The 27,872-nt window shown below is 42.6% G+C and overlaps 1 protein-coding gene across 1 annotated transcript in view; it reads left to right on the forward strand.

Moving 5' to 3' along the window:
• The window catches only part of LOC113434965 (protein unc-13 homolog A), a 128,702-nt gene that overhangs the window by 26,639 nt on the left and 74,191 nt on the right, over positions 1 to 27,872 (forward strand). The window contains 10 exon segments of the mRNA XM_087922771.1: positions 3,637 to 3,666; positions 6,425 to 6,524; positions 7,995 to 8,112; positions 8,746 to 8,869; positions 10,963 to 11,036; positions 12,784 to 12,817; positions 16,069 to 16,104; positions 20,704 to 20,914; positions 23,350 to 23,475; positions 26,933 to 27,700. Coding sequence (XP_087778897.1) covers positions 3,637 to 3,666; positions 6,425 to 6,524; positions 7,995 to 8,112; positions 8,746 to 8,869; positions 10,963 to 11,036; positions 12,784 to 12,817; positions 16,069 to 16,104; positions 20,704 to 20,914; positions 23,350 to 23,475; positions 26,933 to 27,700 — 1,621 coding nt within the window.

Consider the following 27,872-nt stretch of genomic DNA (forward strand, 5'->3'; position numbering starts at 1 on the left):
ATAGAGCTATCTATCTCTTTATCTCTTAAGTGCTGACATCTGCTGTCAGCTATTAAGGAAGATGCGGGCTGCTTTTCCATGTTTCTCCATTTCTCATCCAAGAAAATATAATATTCTGCCTTTTTAATATTTCTCAAAATATTTCATTCTTCTAGGAGAGAGGTGGGTCCTAACTTTCTACAGACGTCACGATGCTTGCAAGTCAAGGCATCCATATGACTGACCCAATTTTATGACTTGTTTGCAGTGGCTGTTAAAAATGAACACCGTAATTACAAACTGAACATGGCAGTTGGGAAGTGAATGCATGGTTGTAAAGCAAATTAATTTATATCCATAGGTGTTTTTTTGATGGCCAAAAGGCCAGAAACCAGCAAAAAAAGTAAATTATAGTCATGTGACCATGGAGTGCTACACCTGGTTGTAAAAGGTAGCCTGGTACCGAGTGCCCCAAATGTCATTTAATCATGTGACTATAGGGCAGGGGAGAGGTTTCTAACATCCAAACTCCAGAACTGGGTCATAAGTACCTTTTGGGAGGTCCATTGTAACTTCTGGTTGTTCCACAAGGACTACCTGTATTTCAGATTCACTTGAAATTTAGATTATATGTGTGTAGATCAGGGTCCCCAAATTTGGCAACTTTAAGACTTGTGGACTTCAACTCCCAGAATTCTCCAGCCAGCATAGCATAGCTGGCTGGAGAATTCTGGGAGTTAAAGTCCACAAGTCTTTTTTTTTTGTAAATTTTATTTGAGTTTTCACAAAGAGAAAAAAAAATACAAATAAAACATCTTTTTTGAAAGCAGCATAATCCCGGGTTCCACTTCTTCTTACAGACACAAATTCAGGTTCATGCTCATTTTTATATTCTATTCCATATCTTATTACTATTTTACATTTTCTGCATAGCTTCTCCCCTCTTTTAATTTTCTCAATTTTATTTTAATTATCTCATCTCAATTCAAATCATTGTATTTATATTTTTTGTCTGTCCTGTTTCAATTATCTATTATCTTTTCTCATTAAACAAAAGAAGTTGCCAAGTTTGGAGACCTCTGGTCTAGATAGACATAGATGAATATAGACATTGATAACAGCCAACTTTATGAAGTGGTTAGAGGGATTAGATTAGAAACCAGGAGACCGTGAGTTCTAGTTCTATCTTAGTCTCGAAATCAGACGGGTGACTTCAGGCCTATCATTCTCAGCTGTAGGAAAAGGGAGGCAATAGCAAGCTGTTTCCAAAACAACATTTCAAATAAAATGGCATAATTTGTCATTTAATTTCTGGGGGTCAAAACTGACTGGAAAGAATTCCTATAAAGACAGAGACATATATACCTTTGGGGGCTGCATAGCGTGAAAGCTGGTGAAGAGAGAAATGGGAGAATCCAACAAGTTGTAGCAGACTTCTTTAGATTGCAGTTGTCTTTGATTTAAACTTAATTCTGAAAGACCTTTGATTTTGGGTATCTAATCGCAATGCTTTGGTTTTAATAACACTAAGCAACTTGGTTCTCCAAAGTTCTTAGTTCTGACACAGTCCAGCACCTTAGCTCCTGCAAGGGCTATTTGAATGTCGTGAAAGTTGAATAGAAAGTTGCTCCATTATCATCATTCAGTGTTTAGAAGAGTATTGCTTAACTTCAATTATTTGAATATGTGTGAACTTCAACTCCCAGAATTCCGAGAGTTGAAGTCCACATATCTTAAAGTTACTGAAGTTAAGAAACATTGGTCTAGACCAGGGGTCTGCAACCTGTGGCTCTGGAGCCACATGTGGCTCTTTCAGCCCTCTGCTGTGACTCCCTGTTGGCTGATCCTACCACTGGTTGGCCCCTCCCCTCCCCGTCATTCCTTGTCTGGTCTGAGAAGGTAAGGGTGATGGCAGGGGATGAAAACTCACTCCATATTCCAGAGCAGGAGGTGACTGGGTGGGACTGAGTGACATCGAGTTGGCCACACCCACCCAGTCACACCAGTTGTTAAATTATTGGCTCCCAGTGTTTTCTTTTCTGTGGGAAACGGGTCCAAATGGCTCTTTGAATGTTTAAGGTTGCAGACCCCTGGTCTAGACCAATGAGAGACAGTTAATGGTGCTCCTGGGCATCATGAGAAACATATAGAAAGAGGAAGACACTAATATGAAGACAGTGCTAGTGTGTGTGTTTAGAGCTGTATGTATGCAGTATAACTGTTTGGAAAACCTATAAACGGCGTATGCAAAACTATATAAGAGAGAGATAGTGGTCTGTACCAATCCTGAATCATTCAAGAGTGTGGGAGTTCAGCAACTGAAGGCAAGTGAGGAAAAATACGCCTTCTCCTTCCTTACTTGCCTTGGGCTTCATCACAATGCTGCAAACAATGTCATTCATGGCTCAGAAGTAGGTTAATGGTGTTCCAGGAGCGAGGAAAATGGATTTAGTCCAATTTTCTGACCATACCGGAAATATGATTTGCAAAGAATAATGAGAATAGTGATGGAGTTCTTTTCCTCTTATCTGGTGCTTTCCAGATGTGATGGGAATACATGGCCCAGCATGATGGATATAGCTATTTGGGATGTGGGAGCTATAGTCCAAGTAGAGGGCACAATGATGCAACAGTTAAAGATGCTGAGCTGACAACCAGGTTTGAGACCCAAGCACTACCCAATGTGGTGAGCTCCTGTTACCTGTCCCAGCTCCTGCCCATTTAGCAGTTTGAAAGCAAGCAAATGCATGTAGATAAATAGGTACCATTTCAGTGGGAAGGTAACAGAGTTCTTTGTGTCTCAGCATATAGTCACGCTGGTCACATGACCACAGAAATGTCTTTGGACAACACTGACCCTTGGCTAAGAAACAGAAATGAATACCACTGCCTAGACAGGAGCAAATTTATCTTTACAATCCAAATACAACTGGAAAGGTTGAAAAAATATCTTCTAAGCTAGAGTCCCTGTTATATTTACTAGGAACAGCTATGGCCTGTTTCTTCGCCAGGTGAAAGTTTAATTTTTGAGATGCAATACTGCAAAAATCTGAGATTTGTGATATTAAAGGAAGTTTCATACATGTCACAGTGGGCTTGCTCACTTAGTACTTTTTATTTGATGTATGCATATTTTAAAACTATTAAAGAAAGCCTGAAAGCCATCCAATAATACTTCCTGCAGTTTTCAAAAATAACCCTTCTCGTATCTGGAGCATGTGGGAAAATGAAGAGGAGCAGCAGGTACAAATGGGGGAGGAAGCGTCAAAATCTGCAAAATGGCAGGGACGGCGTGATGATTGAAACATCTATTTCGATGCCATGTCCAACATCTTGCAAATTTTAACACATACACACACCTGCTGCTGTAGGAAGACTAGCATTATTCTATGGGGGGCAGTTCTCCCTCCCGTCTCTAATGTCTGCTTAAAGTAGACATTAGTCTGGTTTCAGATGACACACAGCTAACAGCAAGCTATGGTTAGGAACTATGGCTAATGCAATTCTTTTTAACCACAATGGAATTCATGGTCTGGTTTGCATGATGTCCTAGACCTAGCCAGGGAACAGCTTAAGAGGATATGCAAATCAGGCTGTGCAGACTTTATTCATTTTGGGCTGAGCACTAACTGCTTTCTTTTCTCCTTATTTTTCCAGTCAAAAAAGCCAAGTTTGATGGCCCACAAGGTGAGTTCCCACCTTTTCTCCTTTTTTCTATGGGGAAATAAGACAAACTTAAGTTGAGGTTTCAAGTAAAGCTTCTTCCTAGTGTCCCACTGGTCCAAACAATAAAATATTGAATATTCAATAACCAAGGGGCTGCCACAAAGCATCTGTAAGCAGAACAAGAAGCAATGGATGGAAACTAATTAAGGAGAGGACCAACTTAGAACTAAGGAGAAATTTCCTGATTGTTAGAACAATTAATCAGTGGAATAGCTGGCCTCCAGAAGCTGTGGGTGATCCAACTCTGGAGGGTTTTAAGAAGAGACTGGACAGCCATTTGTTTGAAATGGTATGAGCTATAACGTTTCTTGCTTGAGCAGAGAGTTGGACTACAAGACCTCCAAGGTCTCTTCCAACTCTGTTATTCCATTATTCTGTTAATTACTTACAACCACAACAGGGACCAGAATTCCTGATGCTAAGATGGTTGTTAAATGAGTCACTAAATCAAGGGTCTTCAAACTTAGCAAGTTTAAGACCTGTGGACTTCAACTCCCAGAATTCCTGAGCTAACATGACTGGAGGAGGAATTCTGGGAGTTGAATTCCACAAGTCTTAAAGCTGTCATGTTTGAAGACCCCTCCGCTAAATCAACCTTTCTTGATATGGTTAGTTAGGCAAATCACTGCTGTTGTTAAGTGAATCATGCAGGTATTAAGCGAACCCGGTTTCCCACATTGACATTGCTTGTCAGAAGTTGGCTGGGAAAGTTGCAAATGGAAATCACATGACCCCAGGATCCTGCAGCCATTGTAAATACATGCCTGTTGCCAAGTGCCCAAATTTTGATCACATGATTGAAGGGATGCTGTGTTAACCATATTTGTGAAGACCGGTCATAAGTAACTTCTTTCAGTTTTATTACAATTTCAAATGGTCAATAAACAAATGATTGTATGTTAAGGACTACCAGTATTAGAATTCCCCTTGTAATCAATATAATCTCAGGGCAGTGCATAAGATAGGAATGATCCTGAAATCTCATTGATATATTGCACAACATCATGTAGACTTTCTTCAAAATGCAATGGCAAATTAATACCATGTGCCATTCATGCCACACGAAGCATTCATCTAAACACAGCATTGTTAAATGTGGAAGAAGTAGGAGGTGTTTGAATGATCACGAATTTTTGACATTTTTCTGGAACAATTGCTAGTTTCAGTACAGGCATGTGTTTAAGACCATTAATTGTCTGTGGATGTGCAGATTGCTACACAACTGAAATTTAAACTTTAACAGCGTGCTTACCCTTCGTTTCATTCCACCATTCTTGTGCACTGAAATAACTTCCAAACATAACCAGGTTACATTAATGTCCTGCCTACACATTTCTTATCCTCAAGAGAGCTCAGAAGTCACAATTCTAGCAACATCTAAGTAATAATCCCTTCAACTGTAGTCTTCATGGAATCTTATTTCTGGATGACCTACTTAATCACATATGAACAGTCAGCCAAAGAACTATAAAACAGGTGGGAGAATATCTCTAATACTGAGAAGAAATAGCTAAAATGGTTAGAGAAAGAAAACAAAACTTTTAGAAGGCAGCTCTTACCTTGGATTTGGGAGCAAACCCAGCATTAACCAGATTAAACATCAACCCTTGAAAAGTCAATGAATTATTACTGTTGCTAGAAATGTGGCTTTGGAGCACTCCTGCGGATAAGAAATGAGTGAGAGCAGGACATTAACATGTAACCTGGGTATGTTCTGCAGTCATGTCAATGTACAAGAATCAGCAGAAAAATATACCTGCATAAAATCTGATATGCTGACAGCCAAGACCTAATTTGTCTAAGTTAACAAGATGAAGAAATACTGCTATCCTTAGTTATGAAAATAAGACCAATTAAAGAATGCAATTGGTGCATTCCTTTGGATTGAGACTCTTTTTATGGAGACTCATGTGCTGGTAGGAGATCAACCTTAAAGAAGAGACCGGACAGCCACTTGTCTGAAATGCTATAGGGTCTCCTGCTTGAGCAGGGGGCTGGACTAGAAGACCTCCAAGGTCCCTTCCAGCTGTATTCTGAATTGAATTGAAATTTCTTGAGGCTGAATGGCGGGAGCTTGGAATGGCTGATTTAACCACCGGCCAAGTTGCCCATCTAAAAGGGTGGCAAGCACAATATTCATTCCTATAATATGACAGACTATTTCTAAATATGGCTCTACTGCTCTTTTGAAGAAGTGCTAAACTCATGTCCAAAAGTAGCCCAGCTGTTCAAGCACAGAATAGCATGACTTTTGCAGGTGTGAAAGAAGGGTGAAACAAGACAGAATTACTGACAATGAGTGTCTTCAATGAGTTATATCCTCAATGACTACTACTCTGAGGAAATGGCAAGCCTGGCACTGAGTAGCTATGGCTGGCAGCATCCAACTGGAGATAGCCAATTGGATGAAGACAAACTGACATACACAAACCCAGAGTAATAAAAAAGGTATAGCCTTGAGAACACCTTTGTTGAGAAGCCGATGACAACTTCCATTTCCGGAAGTATGTTTTAAAGTGTTGTGATTTAATTTTAAAGGGAAAGGGGGAGAGTAAAAGAGAGGAAGTACTCAGAATTCATAAGCATTTTGAAAACCTGATGTTGAATGGGGTAATATTCTGATAAAGTATGCTAATCCAGAATCTCCCAGGTGCTTTCCTCCAATGCTGGTAATTGTGACACCCCATTTATATTCTCTGTTTTGCTTTCTCTCTGGTAGAAAAATTCAACACATACGTGACCCTCAAAGTTCAGAATGTAAAGAGCACGACAATTGCAGTGCGAGGGAACCTTCCCTGCTGGGAACAAGATTTCATGTTGTAAGTTAGGAGGGAAAATGTTTTCACCTTCCCAAATCTTGGTGGTGGGATAAATGCTGACAATGATGTGAAACTGCTGCGTAGACCAGTAATATATATGCCATTTACAGGACTTGTTTGGAGGCTCGTAATGTTCAACTTTATTACGAAATTCAGTTGTATTGGGTGCTTGCACATTTAAAATGCATAGTTAAATGAATCTAGGATTAAATCCATTTAATTAAGGATAATTAGGTCTGGCACTAGAAATGTTGTACCAGTGGGCTGCTTGGTGTTCAAAGCATTAAAAATGGAACCAAAGTGTGCCAAAGGACAGTATTTACTTAATTAAATTATTTTTAAAAAGTCAACCAGATTGGGGCAAAGCTTTTGAAGATTATGTATAATAATAATAATAATAAAATTATAAAAAAACTCATTTTTAAGGTTTCAATTTGTACATAGCCAAGGCTTGTTACTTGTTACTAGCAATAATAGCTAATTTTTTTTAGCTGTGCTTGTAATAAAAGCTCTCATGCAAAATTTTAATCTTCTGGGTCCCTTCCAATCCTGTTCTTCTGTTATACCAAGACAGCATACCTCAAAATCATAGTTCCTCTTGAGAAAGCCCTATTTCCAAGATTCAGCCAATCTAACCAATCTCAGAAGCTACCAGCAGGATCAGCAATTCTTCCCCTAATCTGGGTGTCTGGGAGGGCTAAGGCTGCGCAATCCTTTGGATTTAATTATGCTGCAAATCTTCAAAACAGCCTCATCGTTTCTTGGAATCAAGTAGCAGCTATAAAAGGCCAGCCATGTAATCCAGGGAAAAGATATGGCTGTGTTAAAGAGCAGTAGATCTGTGCCACATTTGTGCTGATGTGTACTTCTGAGCAACTTTTGGGAACAAAATCAAAAACAATGTCCTGTGAATATTAAGAGCCAAGTTCATCATTTTCAATTTCTGTTCTTTAATTATTATCAGATATTCTAATATTCTAATATTGTGGGGTAATTCCAGGTTGTGTCAGATCCAGAATTACCACAGTCTTTGCCAATTTGATGCTTTCCTAAATAAAAGAAATTGTCTTGGAAGGTGAATTTTGTTCTTTTCTTTTTAAATGGATTTCATCACTTGGAACCCTGACTATGACACTTTTGGTTAAGGAAATGCTTGTTCTAGTTGTTAAACCAGGGTTCTCCACAGAGGTCAATATCGACCTCCAAAGGTCATTGGGACTAGCCAAGGGGTCAATATGATGACGATGAACTATTCATTACAGATGTATTTATTCAATTATTTTCATATAGTAAACGTTTGGGGGTTGATGAACTATCTAAAATTGACATAAGGGGCTTGATCAGCTGAAGAGTTTGGGACCCCCTGAGTTAAAATCAGGGTGGGAGACATGGGGGGGAAATAGTGGGTGGATATTAGCTCTGGGGAAGGTCGCTCTAGGCAAGTCTAACAGATGCATCTCTCTCTTGCAGTGAGATTAATCGACTAGACCTCGGGTTGACAGTGGAAGTGTGGAACAAAGGTCTTATCTGGGACACCATGGTGGGCACGGTTTGGATCCCCTTAAGCACAATCCGCCAATCAAATGAGGTATGTATACAGCCAAATCTCTGAAGATATCCTTGTTCTTTGAGCAGATTTGAGCCCCCTCCCCAACATAACGGGTTTGGATTTTATAGAAAAGTTAACAATACAATGAAAGTGAACAGCTTTCTTCCTGTCCAGGCTTCCTCAAACTTGTGCCTTCTAGATGTGTGGGATTGAAATTTCCAGAATGTTCTTCTGGCTATCTTTTTTATCCTCATCTTGGAAAGGGTGTTGCCAACAGAACAGAGATATCCCAACTGATCCAGGAAGCTTCCTCTTTAGGAAAGATAAAAGCATTTGTGGAGGAAACAAAGACAATTGGGTAGTCCTCCTTCCATCCTTCCCTTCCCTTCCCTTCCCTTCATCTTTCTTTTCCTTTCTTTTCTTTTTTGTCTGTCTTTTTTTTTTTTGCAATTGCTAAGCTATCAGGAAGGAGAAGGGTATCAGTGTTTTGGAGACCTGATGGTTTTGTGTTACACCGGCATTTATTTGATGCACCAAGCATGGTTGAAGGGGGAAAAAGCAAAGAAGACATTACTGTACTCTTCCCAGAAACATAGCAAGCATGATGGATAAGAAGGTGCAAGATTAGACTAATCAAAGCACATTTTCTCCCTTTCCTTGTTCTTCCCCTAGGATGGCCCAGGAGAGTGGCTAACTCTTGATTCTCACGTCATCATGACAGATAATGAGATCTCTGGGACCAAAGACCCCACTTTCCACCGTATCCTACTGGACACCCGCTTTGAACTTCCACTCGGTAGGTTATACTGCAAGTAATGGGTGTCTGTGGAGTGAAAGAATGCAATTTTTTCCCACCGTACAAAGAATGAGATTTTTAATGCAATACAGTATTTATAAATGCGTATGCCATGTGTATTTCAGATAAGGTGAGAATTTTAGGGGCCAAAATATATTCCAAATTAGATTGGCTTATCTACAAGTGGCGCACTTTTCATAATATTTTGATTAAAAATTCAAGGATCAGTTTATCTATGGATAGGGTTATCCATGAGTATATATAATATTCAGCTTGCAAATGCCTGCTTTTCCTGTTGCAAAATTTTAAATGCAGAAGACATATGCATTAAATCAGTGCAACTTCTGGTTTTTCTGGTGTTGATTGTTGCCTCAGAGGTCTACTGATTCTTAGTTCACTTAGATCACTAATAGCATCAGAGGCAGCAAAGCTCACCTACATGTCTTTCGGAACCTATCAGCTGTTTGCCCCTCCTGTCACGTGATTTACATTCAGATGCTTGGCAACTGTATCATATTTATAATGGTTGCAGGGTCCCAGGGGGTCATGTGATCCCCTTTTGTGACCTTCTGAGAAGCAAAACCAATGGGGAAGCCAGATTCACTGAACAACCGTGTTACTAATTTAACAACTGCAGGGATTCACTTAACAAATGCAGCAAGAAAATTTGTAAAATGGGGCAAAACTCCTTTAAGAAATTTCTCAGTTAGCAACATACATTCTGGGCTCAATTATGGTCATAAGTCAAGGACCTCTTATATAACCAAGAACCATGTCCCTGTTACACCATCAGAGCCGCAGGCCCAGAGATAGATCTATCACTGAGAGCTTATGCTCCAAAGACAAATTCCTTGTGTGTCCAATCACACTTGACCAATAAAGAATTCTATTCTATTCTATTCTATTCTATTCTATTCTATTCTATTCTATTCTATTCTATTCTATTCTATTCTATTCTATTCTATTCCATTCCATTCCATTCTATTCTATTCTATTCTACTCTACTCTACCCTACCCTACCCTACCCTACCCTACTCTACCCTACTCTACTCTACTCTTACGAAAGGCCAGCATGATTGGCACCATCCTGTTCTCCAGAGACTGGTGCTACAGCAGAACTGCCTTCTATGCTCTGCCAACTATCTATCTTTCATTGATGGGATTTGAAATGTGCCCATCCTGCCTGATAGGATGAGACAGGGAGACTTGGCATCCTACCAGGGAAGGAGTTGTAACCGTTGGAAGAAAAATCCAGGTCCAATTCCAAGCTGAGAATAAATTGGAGGCCAATTGAAAAGAAAGATTCTGTTTATTGGCGAACAGAACCAACATACACACAGCGTGCAGTTCTGGGACAAGCTGACCAATAAACAGAATCTTTCTTTCCAATCAGCTTCCATTTTATTCCCGGCTTGGAACTGGAACTGGATTTTTCTTCTAACCAGTGGTGCTCTGAGCACTGACAAATCTTGGTGCCCCCCTCCTTTGTACATACTGTACAAATGAAGCCAAGCTTAGGCTACATAAAAGTGCCCCCTTTGGGCCTGGTGCCCTAAGCACGTATTAATGGTTAATACATCACTGCTTTCAACATAACAGAGGGAACAGGCAGCATCCTGGTAATTCTGCGCTTTGTAACTAATGATATTCTGCCTAGCGGCCATTTTGTGACTAGCCCTGTCCCCCTCAGCAGCCATCTTAGAAAACATCCACAAGGCATTCTCCAAATTCAAAATGTTTACACCCAGCCATAAGAGATTGCGGGTATGATACTTACTCTCCAGATATACAAATCCAGTTGGTTATTTTTTTTCCTCAAGGTCTTTTGAAGGCTGGGTCACAAAAAAGTCAAGATGGTAGCTTTGCTCATCCCAGGCTCTGTCACCATCTTGTCTTTTTTTTTGGGGGGGGGGGGCTCTCTCTCTCTCCACATATACACCACTAATGGGAATGTATTTAAAAATGTGATCTCACAAATGTGGCCTAATTTTATGTGGTTCTAAAAAAAAAAGAAAAGCTGGACCGCTTGATTTTACTAAAGAGGTTCCGTTAATCTGAAAAATCTCCCACCCACCCCCCCCCGCTTTTTGCAGATATTCCTGAAGAAGAGGCTCGCTATTGGGTCAAGGAACTGGAGCGGCTGAATGCTATGCGAGACCAAGATGATGTAAGTATATGTGAATGAGTGGATGGGCATATCTGAGAATTGAAAAAATGGATCAGTTGTTCTATGAGCCACAGTGGCTCAGTGGTTAGAGTGCAGTACTGCAGGCTACTTCTGCTGCCTGCTGGCTGCCTGCAATTTTGCAGGTCAAACCTCACCAGGCTCAAGGTTGACTCAGCCTTCCATCCTTTTCAGATGGGTAAAATGAGGACCCAGATTGTTGGCGGCAATTATGCTGACTCTGTAAACCATTTCGAGAGGGCTGTAAAGCGATATATAAGTCTGAGTGCTATTGCTACTTCTCCCTCCAAAAATCCATTAAATCCACACTTTGATTTCTGCCTGAAGTAGATTGGTGCATGCAAGCATTTCTTTCCCCTCCTAACAACACAAAATTGTATCCTTCTGGATCAATTCCCAGGATGGTGGGTGATGCGTTTGTTCATCTCCCCTCCTCTCTCCTCATCCAATTGGTGATGATTGGAGGGGAGAGATCCTGTCCCCACAACAGGTAATCCTCGCCTTACAACATTCATTTAGTGACCATTCAAAGTTGCAACACCACTGAAAAAAATGACTTATGACTGATCCTTACGCTTACAACCTTTGCTGCATCCTTGGGATCATGTGATCAAAATTCAAATGCTTGGCAACTGGCTTGAATTTATGCTGGTTGCAGCACCCTGGTGTCACGAGATTAGCATTTATGACCTTCCACGCAGGGGGTTGGACTAGAAGACCTCCAAGATCCCTTCCAACTCTGTTATTCTCTTCTCTTCTCTTCTATTCTGGCAAAAAAAGTTAGTTGGGGGCATCAGGATTCATTTAAGGACTGTGTGATTCCTTTCACCACTGCAGTGATTCACTTAACAACCACAGCAAAAAAGATTGTCAAATGTGGTGTGCCTCACTTAATAACCATCTTACTAAGCAACAGAAATTCTGGTCTCAATTGGGGTCATAAGTTGAGGACTACTTATATGGGCATGGATTGGTGCTCTCTTCTCTCCTATTTAATGTTGACATGAGACCCAGAAGCCATGGGGACCCAACTGTTTATCTCTGTTCCTGGTGAATTAAGTGATGTCCTATCTCAGTGTCTGGATGAGGAACAACAGGCTTCAGCTGAACCCTGGCAATAGTCAGTGATTTTGGGTTTTAGGGACCTCGGCAGAAGTGGCATTCAGCAGGTTCTGACCAGTTCTAGAGAACCAGTAGCAGAAATTTTGAGTAGTTCAGAGAACCAGTAAATACCCACTCTGACTGGAGATTTTGCAGTATCCTTCCCACCAAGCCACTGGTAGTAAAAAACTGGTAGTAAAAAAATTTGAATTTAACTGGTAGTAAAAAAAAAATTGAATCCCACCACTGGCACCTCGGTTTTTAGAAGTAATACTATCTCTGGTGCTGTATGGATCTGCATTGCCCCAAACAGACCCCCCCCTGCACAATCTAGGGGTTCAGGGCCTTTGCACAACTTTATATTGTGTACCAGTTGCACCAGGCATGTGCTGTTCCCAGTGAAGTCCACAATAGAACCATATCCCTTGGCTCTCATTGTCAAAAATTCTCTTTCCAAATGAAGCACTTTTCATTTAACCATTTTTCTCTCCATCTTCCCCCGTCTACCACCGGTTTCAGCTCTTGCTTTGGAGCTCCCAAATCAGAGGGCTTTGAGAAAAGGGGTTCTTCTCAGACAGGTCCTAATCTTTGTGTTTTCTTCCTCTCCTCTTGACCCTGGGAGAAGCAGGAGAAGCCGCTTCCAGTCCCCGGCTCGCAGTGCTGTAAGTGTTATTTTGATTTGGGGAGGTTGGGCATATATGATTGTGTTTTCCTAATTTCTTCTGCAAATTAGGTTTGGCACATGAAGTGCTCCCTTCATACTTTTCCAAGCAAGATGGATTCCCCCCTCCTTTTTTGGCCGGAGTATTTGGAAACCAATGTTTCATTCCAAGATTAATGAGGAAAGCCAGAATGAACCCAAGACAGAGCTGTTTACAGTTTGGTCAATGAAAGCTTCATCCTTTCTTCCTATCCCTTCCCTCTGTGTCTTCCTAATACCATTTCTTCCCTTATGTCTTCCTACCCTTTTAAGTCTCAGAAGATCTATTGGGTGATGGATGCATGGGATAGAGGGCAGATGCTGGGGACAGAAAGGTAAAAGGGATTTCCAGAGGCCTTTAAGGAAAAACAGCCCATTTAATTCCATCCTGGAAAATAGCCTATTATTATCCTAGTTAGGAAAGATTTCTAAACTGAACATTTGAACTTACAACTCTAGAATATAAGGAAAGCCAGTATGAACCAGACTAGATTATAGTAGAACTTTGCTAGATCAAATGTAAAAAGCTCATCAAACAAGCATCTGACAATTGATAGCCAGATACCCTCATGGGAATCCCACAGGCAGGGCGGGAACACATTAATATTGCTAGTAATCTTGCTAGGTTTTCATAGCCAGTTGGACAGTGTTGAACTTCAAGGTTTGCTGTCCATGACCTAGCGAACCTATTTCCTTTCACTGACAACTGTGGCTTGTGCATTCACAGGTGGTGTAGTCTGTTATACAGACTACACACATCTGAGCAGAGAGCGATATAGCCAGATTTTCTGATGTCTGATTGGCTTTCAGCTGAGTTGGTTTCAAGTTGGTGAGAACTTTGATTGGTTCTTTGTGGGTCCAGTCAAGACTAGACAAAGATCCCAAAGATTCCAGCCACAGTTGTCAGTAAAATATCAAGAAATCTGTTCTCCAGAGCAGCGGCTCCCAACGTTTTGGGCACCAGGGACCGGTTCCACGGAAAGAAGTTTTTCTGCAGGCTGGAGGAAATGTGGTTTCACATGCTGCCTGCATCCCACAGATGGGGCTTCGTTTGTTTGCACGGCCTGGTTTCTGGCATGACATAGCCTGATGCCAGCCCAAGGACAGAGAGTTGGGGACCCCTGCTCTAGAGTGTAGCCCATGGTTACTAAAGCCCAACAATCTTGCTAATCCTCAGCATTTGATCAGGAGAGGTGAACTGCTCTTGTTTATTGAGGCTCCATTATATATTATGATTAATAGTTGTTGAAAGATGTACTATCCATGAACAGATGCAAAATCAGCCCCTATTGATCAGACTAAGGAGCCATCCTGCTTCTATTATTAATACTGAATAAGCTGTTCCTAAAAATCTTACTCCTCAGTGCCTGAATCCCACAATTTATTCTTCACTTTTTTTGTAAGTAGGATGTAATTTCATTTTATTTCTGTTACATCTTCCATACAACAAACTTAGATGCACTCAGTCAGGCATCCTTTATCCATAAATGCATTTTTTAAAAATACCGCATAGACTGTGAGATTTGATTTTTTTTCAGTGACATCACTGAGACACGTAAGAACAACGAAGTGTGTTTTTAAAGAAGCACATGCCTTTATCTTCTTGACAAATGTCCATAGCTCTACTTTAGTTAAAATTAAAATGGTTAGCTTAATCAGGCATAAATCATGCTGCTTTCAGGCATATCTCAATGATTCTTGCCTCTCCAATAAGATAGGGTGAGAAAATCTGGTGAGCAGACAAAGATTAGGATAAAGAGTCCCATCTCTTTGGAGCACATTGAAAGGGAGGTTCTTGTACCTTGCTGACTGCCTCTGCAGATGCTGCTGGTTACAAATGCTATTAGAATTTCCAGCAGCCATCTTGATTTTTTTTTTCTGCCTGTCCCGAAAATGCTGTGCTTCCTCTTCTATTTGTGTGCTCTGTTTTATTTCAAAGTCTTCTCAAGCTACTAGCGCTCGTCATCTCTTACAATTGTGCATTACATGCATTTCTTACCAGAGTTCTTAGGAGGGCAGATAATACCTATCACATAGTTGAAGGCAGAGGTGAGTGAGAAATGGGTCAGAAACTGTTGTTATATCTCTTGGGAACATGTAGTAGATACACTGCAAATTCCTGGATTCAAAATATGCTCAAAGATATTGTGTTCTGTAATGCTGTACTGTAAATGCCTTTTTGGATCTATCTCTGTTTGGCAGAGTTTAAATTCTGCTAAAGAACCAAGCAGATCCATTAATTCTGATGTTTTCCTATCCCAGATTCAATACGTTTTTGGCGAAAAATGAATGGAATAATTTTGGAGAAGTTGGTGCTATCAAAGTTTAAGACAGTGTTTTTCAATCTTGGCAGCTTTAAGATGTGTGGACTTCAATTCCCAAAATTCTCAGCCAGTACCTCTTAAAATTGCTAAGGCTGAGAAATACTGAGGTACAGGAACCTCCATGTTCAAAAGCAGCATCCTAGAACATTGTTTCTTAACCTTGACAACTTTAAACTGGGTGGACATCAATTCCCAGAATTCCCCAGCCATCATGCTGGCTAGGGAATTCTGGGAGTTGATATTCACACAGTATAAAGTTGCCAAGATTGAGAAGCACTATAGAAGATAAGAATAATGTAGAAAGGCTTTTCCCTGTCTATTAAGAGCAGACCACATTCCAGTGCCCTTTAAAAATGTGGCTAAGAGATACACAGTAGGCAAAATAAAGATAAGGTGACATCACCAAATGAATGAGGCAGGAAAAAAAATTAATATGGTAAGATTAGTAGATTGAAGGGTGTGAACTATCAGTCTTAAAAGCTTGCATACTTCTTTTTTTCTCTGTTCCACCCCAATCTAGTGGTAAATCAAGCTTTTAAGATTAGTAAATCATACTCTCCAATCTGCTAATTTCACTACTTTAAAAAAGAAACAATTCCTGATAATTGTAGTTCTCAGCTATTTGCTATTTAGCTATTTGGTAAAAGAATTTGGTAGTGCAATTTCAAAGGGTTGCAAAAACTGAGGGTCAACGCCACACCCCAAGCTGCAGATTGTCCCTGCCTGTTTTTATGTTTTGTTAGCTTCCAAAGTTCACCTGGATGTAGAATTTATACCTCCCTTTCCCTACAACCTCCTCTTCCCTCTAGGGTTAGAATTACTAAGTATACAGTATTTAGAATTGGCCTGTCTCTTAAAGGGACATGTCTTCTTGGCTTTTATTTTGTAGGCAACTGGAATTATTTTGGCTGGGGAGATCAACAAAGTAAGTATGCGATTCTGATCCTGTACCCTCCCACTTCACTCTGTGGCATTCTTAAATATTTTCCTATTACTTCTACTCCAGGGGGAGGAGGTATGGGTCAAATCTAACATGGCCCACCTTTCCCCAGGGCAAGAGATGAAGCAGGTATTTTCAGGTAGTAAGCAGAAGCGATAATGACAACAATTTTTTTTGCATAGTTAGCAGATATTTAAATTAGTGTATACCTTTAAAGCTAGAATAACCTCACATGCCACTTATGACAGGCTCTTGAGGCTTAAAATTCTATCCTCCAGAAGCCCTTGGTATTACTTACTAGACTCCAGATAAAGATAGCGAACTGGAGAAGAAGTACTTATTTAAAATTGTTTAGTGAATTCAATGCAGTGATTAAATTTGAACTAGGGACTTTCTGACCCTAGGATGACATTAATAGAATTGAGTCATTCCTCCTCTGCGGCTTGTCTGTAGCTAAAACAATTGATGCTTAGAAACCAAAATTGGCTTTAGCAACATTTTTCAAATTATTTAATTGACTGATTTATGGCATTAATCAATTTGCTGTATTAATCTAACTGAATCTAACTTGATGTGCAAATGTAATCTCTAAATCCTTAACTGTATCCGATGAACTCAGTACTTTTCCTTAACTTGTATCCATCCGTTATTTTGAGGCTGCTCATTGTTTAAAACAGGGGTGTCCAACCTTTCACCTTCCCTGGGCCGCATTAGAAGATGAAAATTTGGTTTGGGCCGCACATAAAATAAAATAACAGTAACGATACCTGATCATCCAAAAAAACCATAGAAAACATAGTTAACATATTAAATTTATTTGGAAATGAAGTTACTGAGATGTTTTTATTATTTATTATTAATTATTTATTAAAATTATTTATTTTTTAAAAGGTTTTTTTATCACAGTTTTTTTATCACGGTTTATTTTCCGCCAAATTTTGCGGGGGGGAGGAGAGAAAGCTCACCCACCTCGCGCCTACCTCTCCTGCAAATGGCCCGGCTGGATGAGGCAGGACTGGAAGGCAGAAGCAGCAGCAGCGGCGGGGCAGAAGCCTTCCCCGCCACGGCTGCTGCTTCTGCCCCGCCGCCCGCTGCCCCGCTGCTGCTTCTGCCCCTGCCGCCGCTTCTGCCCCGCCACCACGGCTGCTTCTGCTGCTTCTGCCCCCACCGACGCTTCTTTCCCGCCGCTGCTTCTGCCCCCGCCTCCGCTTCTGCCCCGCCACTGCCACCCCGCCGCCGCCGCTTCTTCCCCGCCACCGCCGCCACTTCTGCCCCCGCTGCTGCTGCCCCCACTGCTGCTTCTGCCCTGCCGCCGCTTCTACCCCCGCCACCACGGCTGCTTCTGCTGCTTCTGCCCCGCCGCCGCTTCTTCCCCGCCGCTGCTTCTGCCCCCGCTGCCACCCCCGCCCGCCGCTTCTGCCCCCGCCACCGCTGCTTCTTCCCCGCCACCGCAGCTGCTTCTGCCGCTTCTGCCCTTGCCGCTGCTTCTTCCCCCTGCCGCCACTTCTGCCCCTGCTGCCGTTTCTGCCCCCGCCCGCCCCCGCCGTCGCCACCGCTTCTTCCACTGCCACCACCGCCCTTTCTGCCCCGCCACATTTCTGCCCTCGCTGCTGCTTCATGCCGCCACCCCTGCGCCGCCTTCTGCCCCGCCACTTTCGCCGTGCCGCTTCTGCCCCGCGGCGGCAGGGCAGCGGCGAGGGAAGCAGCAGCGGTGGCAGGGCAGAAGCGGCGGCAGCAGTGGGGGCAGAAGCAGCAGCAGGGCGGGAAGAAGCGGGGGTGGCGGGGGGCAGAAGCAGCAGCGGTGGCGGGGAAGAAGCGACGGGGTGGCGGCAACAGCAGGAGGTGGCGCTCTGATGGCGCCCGCCTTTTCTCTTTCACCCGGCCTCGCGCCTGCCTCTCCTCCACCTCGCTGGCTCTGGCACGAAGGTTGGGGTGGGCACTGGGCCGCATTACGAGGCGACCTGGGCCGCATGCGGCCCGTGGGCCGCGGGTTGGACAAGCCTGGTTTAAAAGATGCTTTGTAATGTCAAGGGATGACCACAGATAAAATGTTCCTGCAGACTCTCACACAATGTTTTAATACTAGAACAGTCCAGCCATTCATTAAATGCCGGGCATCAAAAGGGTGGGTATAATTGTGTGAACCTACCCTTAAACTAATTGTGTCAATGGCCTCCACCAAAAAAATACATTATTGTGTTTTGTGTAGATGCTTAGTGATTCTGACAAAGCCAGCCAAGCAGCAATATTTCTTTCAAATAAATTTTAATTATTAAAATATATGGTCATGGATCAAACTCTCTCTTTCAGATACAGTTATATTCATATAACACACGACAAAAATGTAGGAGAAACATCTACACAATATATTAAGTTTGATTAGTGTTAGTTTCAACTAATCAAGGAACTACCCTAACCAAGGAGAAAACTGCACCCACACTGGCAAGCCAAATTAATCTATATGTATAAACAGGGAACATACCCCACACTCACTAGCACTGGTGATGTTACCTAGCTAGGTAATGAAACATCTACAAGCATACATAGCCAAACTCAGAGAGCACCAAGGACTCCACAGTGTTACTTTTGTTTGTGGCTTAGATTGTCATGTAAACTGAGTCTGCTTGATAAGTTTATAGTTCACTGTATAATATGAACCTAGAAAATGAATTAATTCAGGAATCAGATTCAGAGTGTTGTATGGTCAGCTGGTGGCTGGGATTACCACACAGTAGACTAAGCTAAAATAGGCTTGGGACTGTTGTAGCTGAGTGGATCATGGGAACTCAGCCTTTTTTCAGTCATGTTTATTGGGGAGGGGGATATAACCATGAAAGCCAACTGGGGTCAGTCACTCTCTCTCAGTCGCACTCACCTCACAGGGTTGTCCTTGTGAGCGAAATAGGAGGAAGCTGTGTTGGATATGTTCACTGCCTTGAGTTATTTGTAATGATGGGGTACAAATAAATAATGTGAGAGGAATTTTGTTCAGTCCATTTGGGAATCCAATCAGTGAGATGGCACTTAGATTGAAAAGGAGATGACTTGATTCCTGAGGCAGGGTTATGTTCCTGTCCACTTCATTTCCAATTTATATTGTTTGATTGAGCATGGCCAAATTGATGTCTTAATTTGTTTTCCTTTTAAGGATCATATGAGACAGGAATTATTTTAGGAGAGCAATTGGTTTTATTTTAGAAATACGTATATTTGACACTCTTTTAGCTTGCATATTATTCTTCTTGGACCAATTTGGAATCTAATCCCTTCCAATCAGGAATCACATAGGGCATAGAAGGAGTGCTTAAATCTAATAGCCAATTAATTTGGCTGCAAAATAATATCACTCAGGACATATAATCCAACCACTGAGAGTGGAGGCAAGTTAATTAATGAAAACATTTTCACAAGGGCTGCCCAAAATGCCAAGGAAGACAGTTTTTCTGCACTAACATAAACTTTTTTTTAAAGAAAAAGTTAAGGATTTGGTTGTTATATATATATATATACATATATACATATATACATATATATATATATATATATATATATATATATATATATATATATATATATATATAAAACTTTAATTGGATTATTGGTTTATAGCAGGGATGTCCATCCTTGGCAGCCTGAAAATTTGTGGGCTTCAACTCCCACGCTTGCTGGGGAATTCTGCAAGCTGAAGTCTATAAGTCTTAAAGTTGCCAAGGTTGGACATCTCTGATTTAGATCTTAGAAAGAAGGATCGCTGAATGGTGATCAGGATCGTTTTTAGGAAATTGAGAAATCAGCCAGCAGTGAGGGAAAAGTAGAGAGGAACTATGGATAATTATGCAATGCATCATGTCCTGGCTTGCTTACAGCTGTAGCAAGGTCAAGAACCAATATCTGAATGAGGAAGTAGGTTTGCATGCCAAGGAAACATTCAGCCTCCAACCTGCACCCCCAATGTACATTCCCCATGCCCTTTCTTTCTCTCTCCACTCCATCCTACTTAGCAGCTCTGCAAGGAAATCCATGCCATACCGTGACCTGTGTAAACAGCTTCCTGCCCCACCTATTTTAAACAACCATGTGACTTTCTTTTCTTTCTTTTCTTTCCCCAAGATCATGTTCTCTGAATATACTGTAGTTTGGACTTCAACTCCCAAAATGCCCATCCAAGCTGAACATTGTGGGAGTTAAAATCCATTAGATCTAATGGGTACCAGCTTGGGGAGGTCCTTGGATTGTTTCTAAATTTCTTCAACCAGCTTGTGAGATGTCTTCATGCTCTATTTGTCCGTTCATCTCTTTCTATGTTCTCCACTTCTTTTCAGTTACCAAGTATCCCTGTCCTCTGGAAACCATCATTTTTTTTTTCTGTTCTCCAATGGAGACCCTTTTCTGTTATTCTCTATCACATCAGAACACTGCATCCTTTTGACACTTATGCATGTGGACCTTCTAAATACAGATGCTTGCCAACACACACAGATGTACACGTATTGTGTCCCTTGCACGTAAAAAATGTTCACATATCCCATTCTAATAATGAACACTTCGTTATTTTATATCATGATATTGGGTCCCTTTTCACAGATGATGACCCTGACAGCACCGTGGATGACCGGGACAGTGACTATCGCAGTGAGACCAGCAACAGCATCCCACCCCCTTACTATACAACCTCCCAGCCCAATGCTTCGGTCCACCAGTACCCCATACGTCATCAACAGCGAGTATCCCGAGACTCCTATACAGATTCTATGCAGGGTTATGAGATGGACTATTCTAACCATCGGCCAATCAGGTAGAGTGGATGCAGCCTGGATCTGTTGGGAAAAGTAGGCAAGGGTTTCTTGCCCTCCCCCTAGAAGGTTATAAAATGGGGAAAGAGCATGATACATCATGGTGGACAAAAAAAGCAACAAATCCAACCTTCTGTCTCAAACACCGTATACCTGTGATGGCCCAGAGTGTAATACAAACGTAACAAAATTCAAAACGTAAATAAGTGTCCTTTAATGCCTCCAACTTGGCCCCACTGTTCAATAATTCTCAGTTGGAGATAAAACGTACTCATAAATAGTCTTCAAAAGAAAGCAATACAGTCCAAACTTAATAAGCAGATAAAGGTGAAATAAAAAACCAAACAAACTACAATGATGAAATTTCCACAATGGACCAGGATAAATAATTACCAGATTCAAGGAGATAACAAGGCACAGTCTGTTGGAAGGACGCCAACCAAGATAACTTCAGCCCAAAATAAAACACACGTTGCTTCTGTCAATGCTGTGATGTAATCGTCTCTCTTATATACTAGTCTCCCCAGCTGCAACGAATGAGGAGGATCATGGCCGCTTCCTCTTGCGTAAACCAAGCTGTTGCCTTCTCCATTCTTCCCTGCATGCCCTACGATGGAGAGGAAATGGGCCTGGTTCTTCCTCTGACTGCCCAGCCGGCCTCTGCCCTTCCCCAGCCTCCTCCACAACCTCAGGAGCCACACCTCCACTCCCTGTCGGCTATTTCTCCTCTCCCTCAGAGTCCGACTCGACCAAGGGCATAATAATACCCAACATATATTTATACAGGTAATCCTCAACTTACAACCATAACTAGGACCAGAAAATTTGTTCTCACACAGCTGCACCCAATTTTACAACCTTTTTAGCCACGATCATTAAATGAGACATCACGTGATCGTGACTGCAATTCCCCCCCTTGGATTTCTTATTGACTTTGCTTGTCCGAAGCCAGTTGGAAAGGTTACGAATGGCGGTCATCCTAAATACCTAACAATTGCCAAGTACCCGAATTACAATCAGGTGAACACAGGGATGCTGCAATGGTTATAAGTGTGAGGACTGACTATAAGTCCCTTTTTTCGGTGCCATTGTAACTTTGCATGATTGCTAAACGAATGGTTGTAAGTTAAGGACTATCTGCAGCAAACATAGGAAACTAGTTTCTTTGCTCTTGATCTCTGCCTCTGGCTACTCAGAAGTATATAGCAGAGTACAGAAGATCTATTTGTGCCTGTCACTGGTAATAGGCCTAACCTCTCAAGGCCTTTCGGGGGCTCCTTTTGAACTGGGGTCACATTTAGAATGGAGCGAGGACCAAAGAATTGAAAGGATCAGCTCCATTCATTACTGGCATTGTTCAAGAGCTGAAACATTGCAATGGATCCTGAGCCAAATTCTGGACAATAGTTAACAAACAGACTTTTTCCCTGCAACTCAAATTGGCTTTCATATCCTTAGCTATTTCCTTTCCTCCAGCTTGGTTTTAGCTCTAGCACAGAGGTCTCCAAACTTGGCAACTTTAAGACTTGTGGACTTCAACAAAGTCTTAAAGTTGCCAATTTTGGGGGCCCCTGCTCTAGCACATTGGAATATATGGGGAGATTCTTGCCGAAGACCCTCTGGGTATACAAAGTGAGGAGGAAGAGTTTAAAACTTGGCTCAGATCCATAATAAAATAAGGAGTGTGGCGGGTAACCTGGGGAGTAGAAACCCTGATAGCACTCCAAGAAAAATGAATGGCCTCGACTGCAGCGGGGCGACAGCAGCGGGCCTCCTAATTGCTGTTTGCATAAGAGTAATTAAGTCATATGCTTAAATAAAGGGCTCCATTCCATTCCCGGAATCTTCCATTAGCCATTAATCATTCATCGTAGCCTAGCATTTTTAACAATGCTGTCAATGTGATTGTTCGTGTCCTTTGCGGATCACAGGGCCCTTGGTAGCTAACTTCGATGATAGATTTATTTTACTTCTTTGAGAAAACCATGGTTGGTTGCTGGGGATGGAGGTGGTGGAGGGGTGGGGTGGGGAAATGACTTGCAACCATCCCAGTTCAACATTGTTTTCTGTATTTCAGAATAGCCTTCTCTTTTCCCCAACGATAGGTCTACCCTTTGAATAGTTCCAGGCCAGCATTCTTCAAGCAAACTCCAATTATTCCACACCATTGTTACCAAACTGGCTCTGAATGATGAGAGCTACGATGCAGCCTAAGTGGAGTGCCCTGAGTTGCAGAGGTTGGCCTGGATATATTCTATCTGAACAAAAAACAGGTCTCAGATAGAAACCCACCTCCTTGTCTCTTAGTTCATAGCTAGCAAATTTGTGTTTTACTCTCTCCTTCTGCTCCCTTTCAAATTCCCAAGACAGGAGGGGGGGTGTCTTTTCTCTCTGCCATTTGATATGCTGACCCTTTTCCTCTTCCCCTCCCTGGCAGACGCTATGGTAGTGTAGATTCTGCCGCAAATGGGCACAGTGACGCTGAGTCTGCTTCCGGCTCAAGCAGACGCACGAGTCGCCAGCCCTCGCTCGAGAGCAGGCGCTCCATAGACCTATCTGATAGGTGGGTCTTTCTCTTGTTTTTCCGCTGTGTGCCTTTTGCAGAGTCACGTGGTTCTTGGTTTTTGCAAACTGGATTAGGCCATCAGCATCTATCCAGCAGTGGCTGCTACGACTCCTTTCCTGTTCCCATTCCACCCCCTGCAAATATTTTTCTTTTCCCAAACAAAGATTGAATTTGAAATCAAGATTTTGCTAACGTTGAACTTCCCTGAACTAGTTCTCAGTGGAATATATACATGCATGCACACGCACACACACTTTGTAACTCCTGGGGGAAGATTTTTCCCAACAGGCTATTGTAACATAAAGAAGGCTCAGCAAGATTTAAAAGAAATGATGCTATGCAATATCCTCTTCTTTAAAAATGAAACAAGTCTGGTGCAGATTTTCCCTTTCCCCAATCCACTTGGATGCAGCCCCTATCACTGCCATCAGCCATGGGTAACTGCTTACTACTAGGGATGGTGAGTTAGTGTAAAACTGCTGTCTTCCATGACCAGTTTGCCCTCCATGATCAAAGTTTCAGATACAAAGCCAGAATCTGGAAATCTATCTGAGTGGATTGCCCTTTCCACACCACCTCCATTTTCCATTGCTGTGTGACTTCTGAAATCAGCAGGTACACAATGTGTATAAGTAGGCTAAAATGGAGTTGGAAAGCCTGTAAGCTCAGTGGGTTCAGGGAAAACACACCAATTGTCTTAGCATATTGGGAGAACCAGGCCTTTGCAACAAACAAACCATAATATGGCGCCTTTGGGCATAGTATGTTGGACATAGATGAGAGAGCCAACTTGGCAAGCATTGCCAAAACTTGACTGGAGATTCCCATCTCGGCAATGGGCCTTTCTGGTTTTCAAGTGTGGCACTAGCCATGATACTGAGCCAGGGGTTGTGATCATCCAGGAATGTTCACAGGCGTTCTCCCGGACCTTCATCAAAATAACAGAGTTGGAAGGGACCTTGAAGGTCTTCTAGTCCAACCCACTGCTCAAATTGGACGCCATATTTCTAAACTGGGATTGATCCCAACTACCTTGCAGTGTTTTACCATTGACTGCAGGGAAGAGGAAATATGCAGAGGAACTGATCATTGTGCAAGCTATGTCTGTACCCCGTCATTTGATAACATCCAGAAATTTAAAAACAGAAGTGCAGATTCCTAAGGCAATCGGCTGCACTGCCTCCATCTAAGACTTCAAAATTGCAATCAAGCCATTGAGACTAGATGCCTTCTTCTACCAGGCCAAAAGTTGAATAAACAGGCACCCGCATTATTTTGTGAGTCTGCCTTCCTTTGTCCCTCCCCCATTGCCAATGCTGGAAATGTGGTTTCGGTCTAATCCAGGTATGTCCCATATAATGTCTGCATGTGCTTCCCGTAAGCCTCTCTGCTTGCTCAGAGACAGTCTGATCAGTCTGCCGTAATGTAGCTTCTGGGATTTAAAGCTATCTGTCCCTACAGTGAATCCAGCTGTCCCTCTGTTCTTTTTGTGTCCCCTCTCTGATCCTCATGTCCCCTTTTTCTTCTGTCATTTGATACTCTATATTTTGAGAATGTGTGACGAGTCAATCTAACTCTGTCAGGGGAAGGGAGGAGTTCCTTTTGGAAGACATCAATCTTTCTTTAGAGGGCTGAAGAAGCATCTTGGTTTTTTCAAGGGAAAAAAAAACCCCAAGAAAAGTCCAGTTGCCTTTTGAAAAGCACCTTTGGGACAACCATGACCTGAATGATTGAGAATCTCCATAGATTTTTAGAAGACAAGTGCAAACCTTGTACGAGTGTCAATTCCAGAGTGTAGCTTTGATTCTTTCCTCCCTAAAATGCTACCAATCTGTATGAAGAGGTCTGTATTATTTTTAAGCAGGTGGGAAAGGGTACACACGTCACCATCACCTTAGGGCTCATCCACTTCATTTGGAGACATCATGAGTACATTTGATCGAGAGGTACAGTCTATGCATGTGTGTGTATGTGCGTGTTTATTCAGAAGAATGAAATCAAAATTTTATTGCTGGCTGAGGATTTCTGGGAGTTATAGTCCACACAATGTGACCATTATTTTCAATGGTTTCTGGCCAAAAACACCCATTGCAGAAAACAGATTCGCTTAACAAGCACCACAAGAAAAGCGTATGAAATAGGGTGCGGTCACATGGTGACCTGCTTAATGACCACAATCATATATGACCGTAATTCTGAGCCCAAATATGATTGTAAGTCAGGGGATACCTGATAATTCTGTCACAGAGGGCCTCTGTGTCTGTCTGTCTGTGTAAATGATCATGTCTGGACCACTGATTAGAAAGGTGTATATGGTTTCCCTATTTTTACCAATTTTCTCTCTCCTATAATACCAGCAGCAGGTGTACAGTTTATTTGGCTTTATCATCCAGTGCTATCTATAACTGCTATGTCCCTAAAAGAATTGAATCATTAGAGGGGCAGGCTGGTGTTTATTGTTCTATGTTTCTGCGTCTTTGGCTGCTGTCTCTTTTTGTGACTGATTGCTGCTGGTGGCTTGGCTGAATCTGTGGAACTGGCAGAAAATGGACTTTGGGCATTGTAAAGGTAGTCAGGCTAACTTATGCAGATTGTTCTCCAGTTTGTACATGGGGGAATGACTCTGATTAACCAGTTTGATCATGGTTCAGTGAGTGGGAATAATAGGCAGCAGAGTGGTGGACTAAGACACTGTCACCTTTCCTTCATTCCCTGGCACTAAATATCAGCACAATGGTATGACCAGAGTTGGAACTGATGTTGTACTTACTCTGTTAATAGCTAGAAGTGGATTAGATGCAATTGCATGTAAGCTTGGAGTTACATACAATTGCAAATTCCTAAACTTTATGTTGGGCTGACCTATAGAACGCTCTAAATATAAGTATTTGCTTATATTAAATGCTTGTGGGGTTCACAGGATCCCTAATCTGTCCTTTTACTGAGCAGCTGCTCATGAAAGCAGATGCCTTCTAATAATGTTTGCTAGTCGTTCCCCTGGCTCACAATGAAAGGAGCTGCCCAGATCTAAAAGTAATCTAGAGATCTCACATGAAGAAATTCACAGCCTCCTGATGAGATTACAGTTCCATAGGAGAGATTACTGAAATGAGGCCCCGAATGGGACATATTTGGAAATGTAATCTGAGCAAGGATGCACCCCTGTAATGTTGGCTACCCTCTTGCTTGGAACCATTCAGAGTCTTTGGGGTGTTAGGAAGGCCAGCATAGGTGTAAATTTCAATCCATCATTATTATTTTTGGAGGTGTGTGGAAGAGAGACCTAGACATGCTCAATAGATGTGCTATGTGGACCTGTAGAGAAATAAATGTGAGGATTGGCTTTAGTGAGCTAACTCCACCATGCTCTCCTTAAGCTCATTTATAACCTCCTCCTTTCCTCCTTGGTTTCTGCCTCTGTTTCTCCATCCCCAACCCCTGCCCATCCCTACAGCCCCACTGGGAGCAGCCGCTACGCCTCCTCGGCTGAGCTGAGCCAGGGTAGTTCGCAGCTGAGTGACGAATTTGACCCCGATGATGTCAGCCTGGACGAACGGGATGGTGACTCCTACCACTCTTGCCACAGCTCCGTGAGCTATCACAAGGACTCCCCGCACTGGGACGAAGAAGAGGATGACTTCTACCTGGAGGAGGATGAGTTCAACGGAGAGTACAGTGAGAACGAAGAGTACTACCCCGAGGACAAGGTGCCCGACGCTGACCAGGAATCTTACCCCAAGGAGACTTCTCTGCAGCAGCCAGAGCCGCAGCCGAAGGCCCCACAGGTCCAGCCAGCCACGCCATTTGCTCTATCCCAGCAGAAGTCTCCCCAGCAGGCCCAGCAGCAGCAGCTCCAGCAGAAGCCACCCCAACAGGCCCAAGCCCAGCCTCCGCCACAGAAACCACCGCAACAGGCCCAACAGCAGGTGCCGCCAGAGCAACAGAGGCAGCAGCAGCCCTTGCAGCAAAAAATGCCTCCTCAGGGGCAGCAGCAGAAGCAGCCACCTCAGCAGCCCCAACAGCCCCAGCTGCCCCCCATGCAGCAGAAACAGCTGCCCCAGCAACAGCAACAACAGCAGGCAGCCGTGAGGTTGCAGCAGCAGGTCCAGAAAGAGGAGAAGGTGGACGAGATTCCAATTGTCCTGCAGGAGGAAAAACCAGCAGAAGAGACCCCAGCTGTGGAGAAGACTCCCCAGGAAGAGCCCCCCAAGTCAGAAGAGAAGTAAGAGATTCTTTAATCGTTGGATCTTGTAAAAGTCAGAGTTTCCTTGTCTGCCTAGGTCAGTCTCGGTCCTGCTGTAGGGCAGCTTTGAGCCTGAGAGAACCATTGCTCTTCGTGGGTTCCTTTAGCAACAGGAATATACATCCACCATGCTACACTTAGCCTCAGGGAG

The sequence above is a fragment of the Pseudonaja textilis genome, chromosome 1, assembly GCF_049901715.1.
Source record: "Pseudonaja textilis isolate UNSWEBS1 chromosome 1, rPseTex1.2, whole genome shotgun sequence".
Lineage (NCBI taxonomy): Eukaryota > Metazoa > Chordata > Lepidosauria > Squamata > Elapidae > Pseudonaja > Pseudonaja textilis.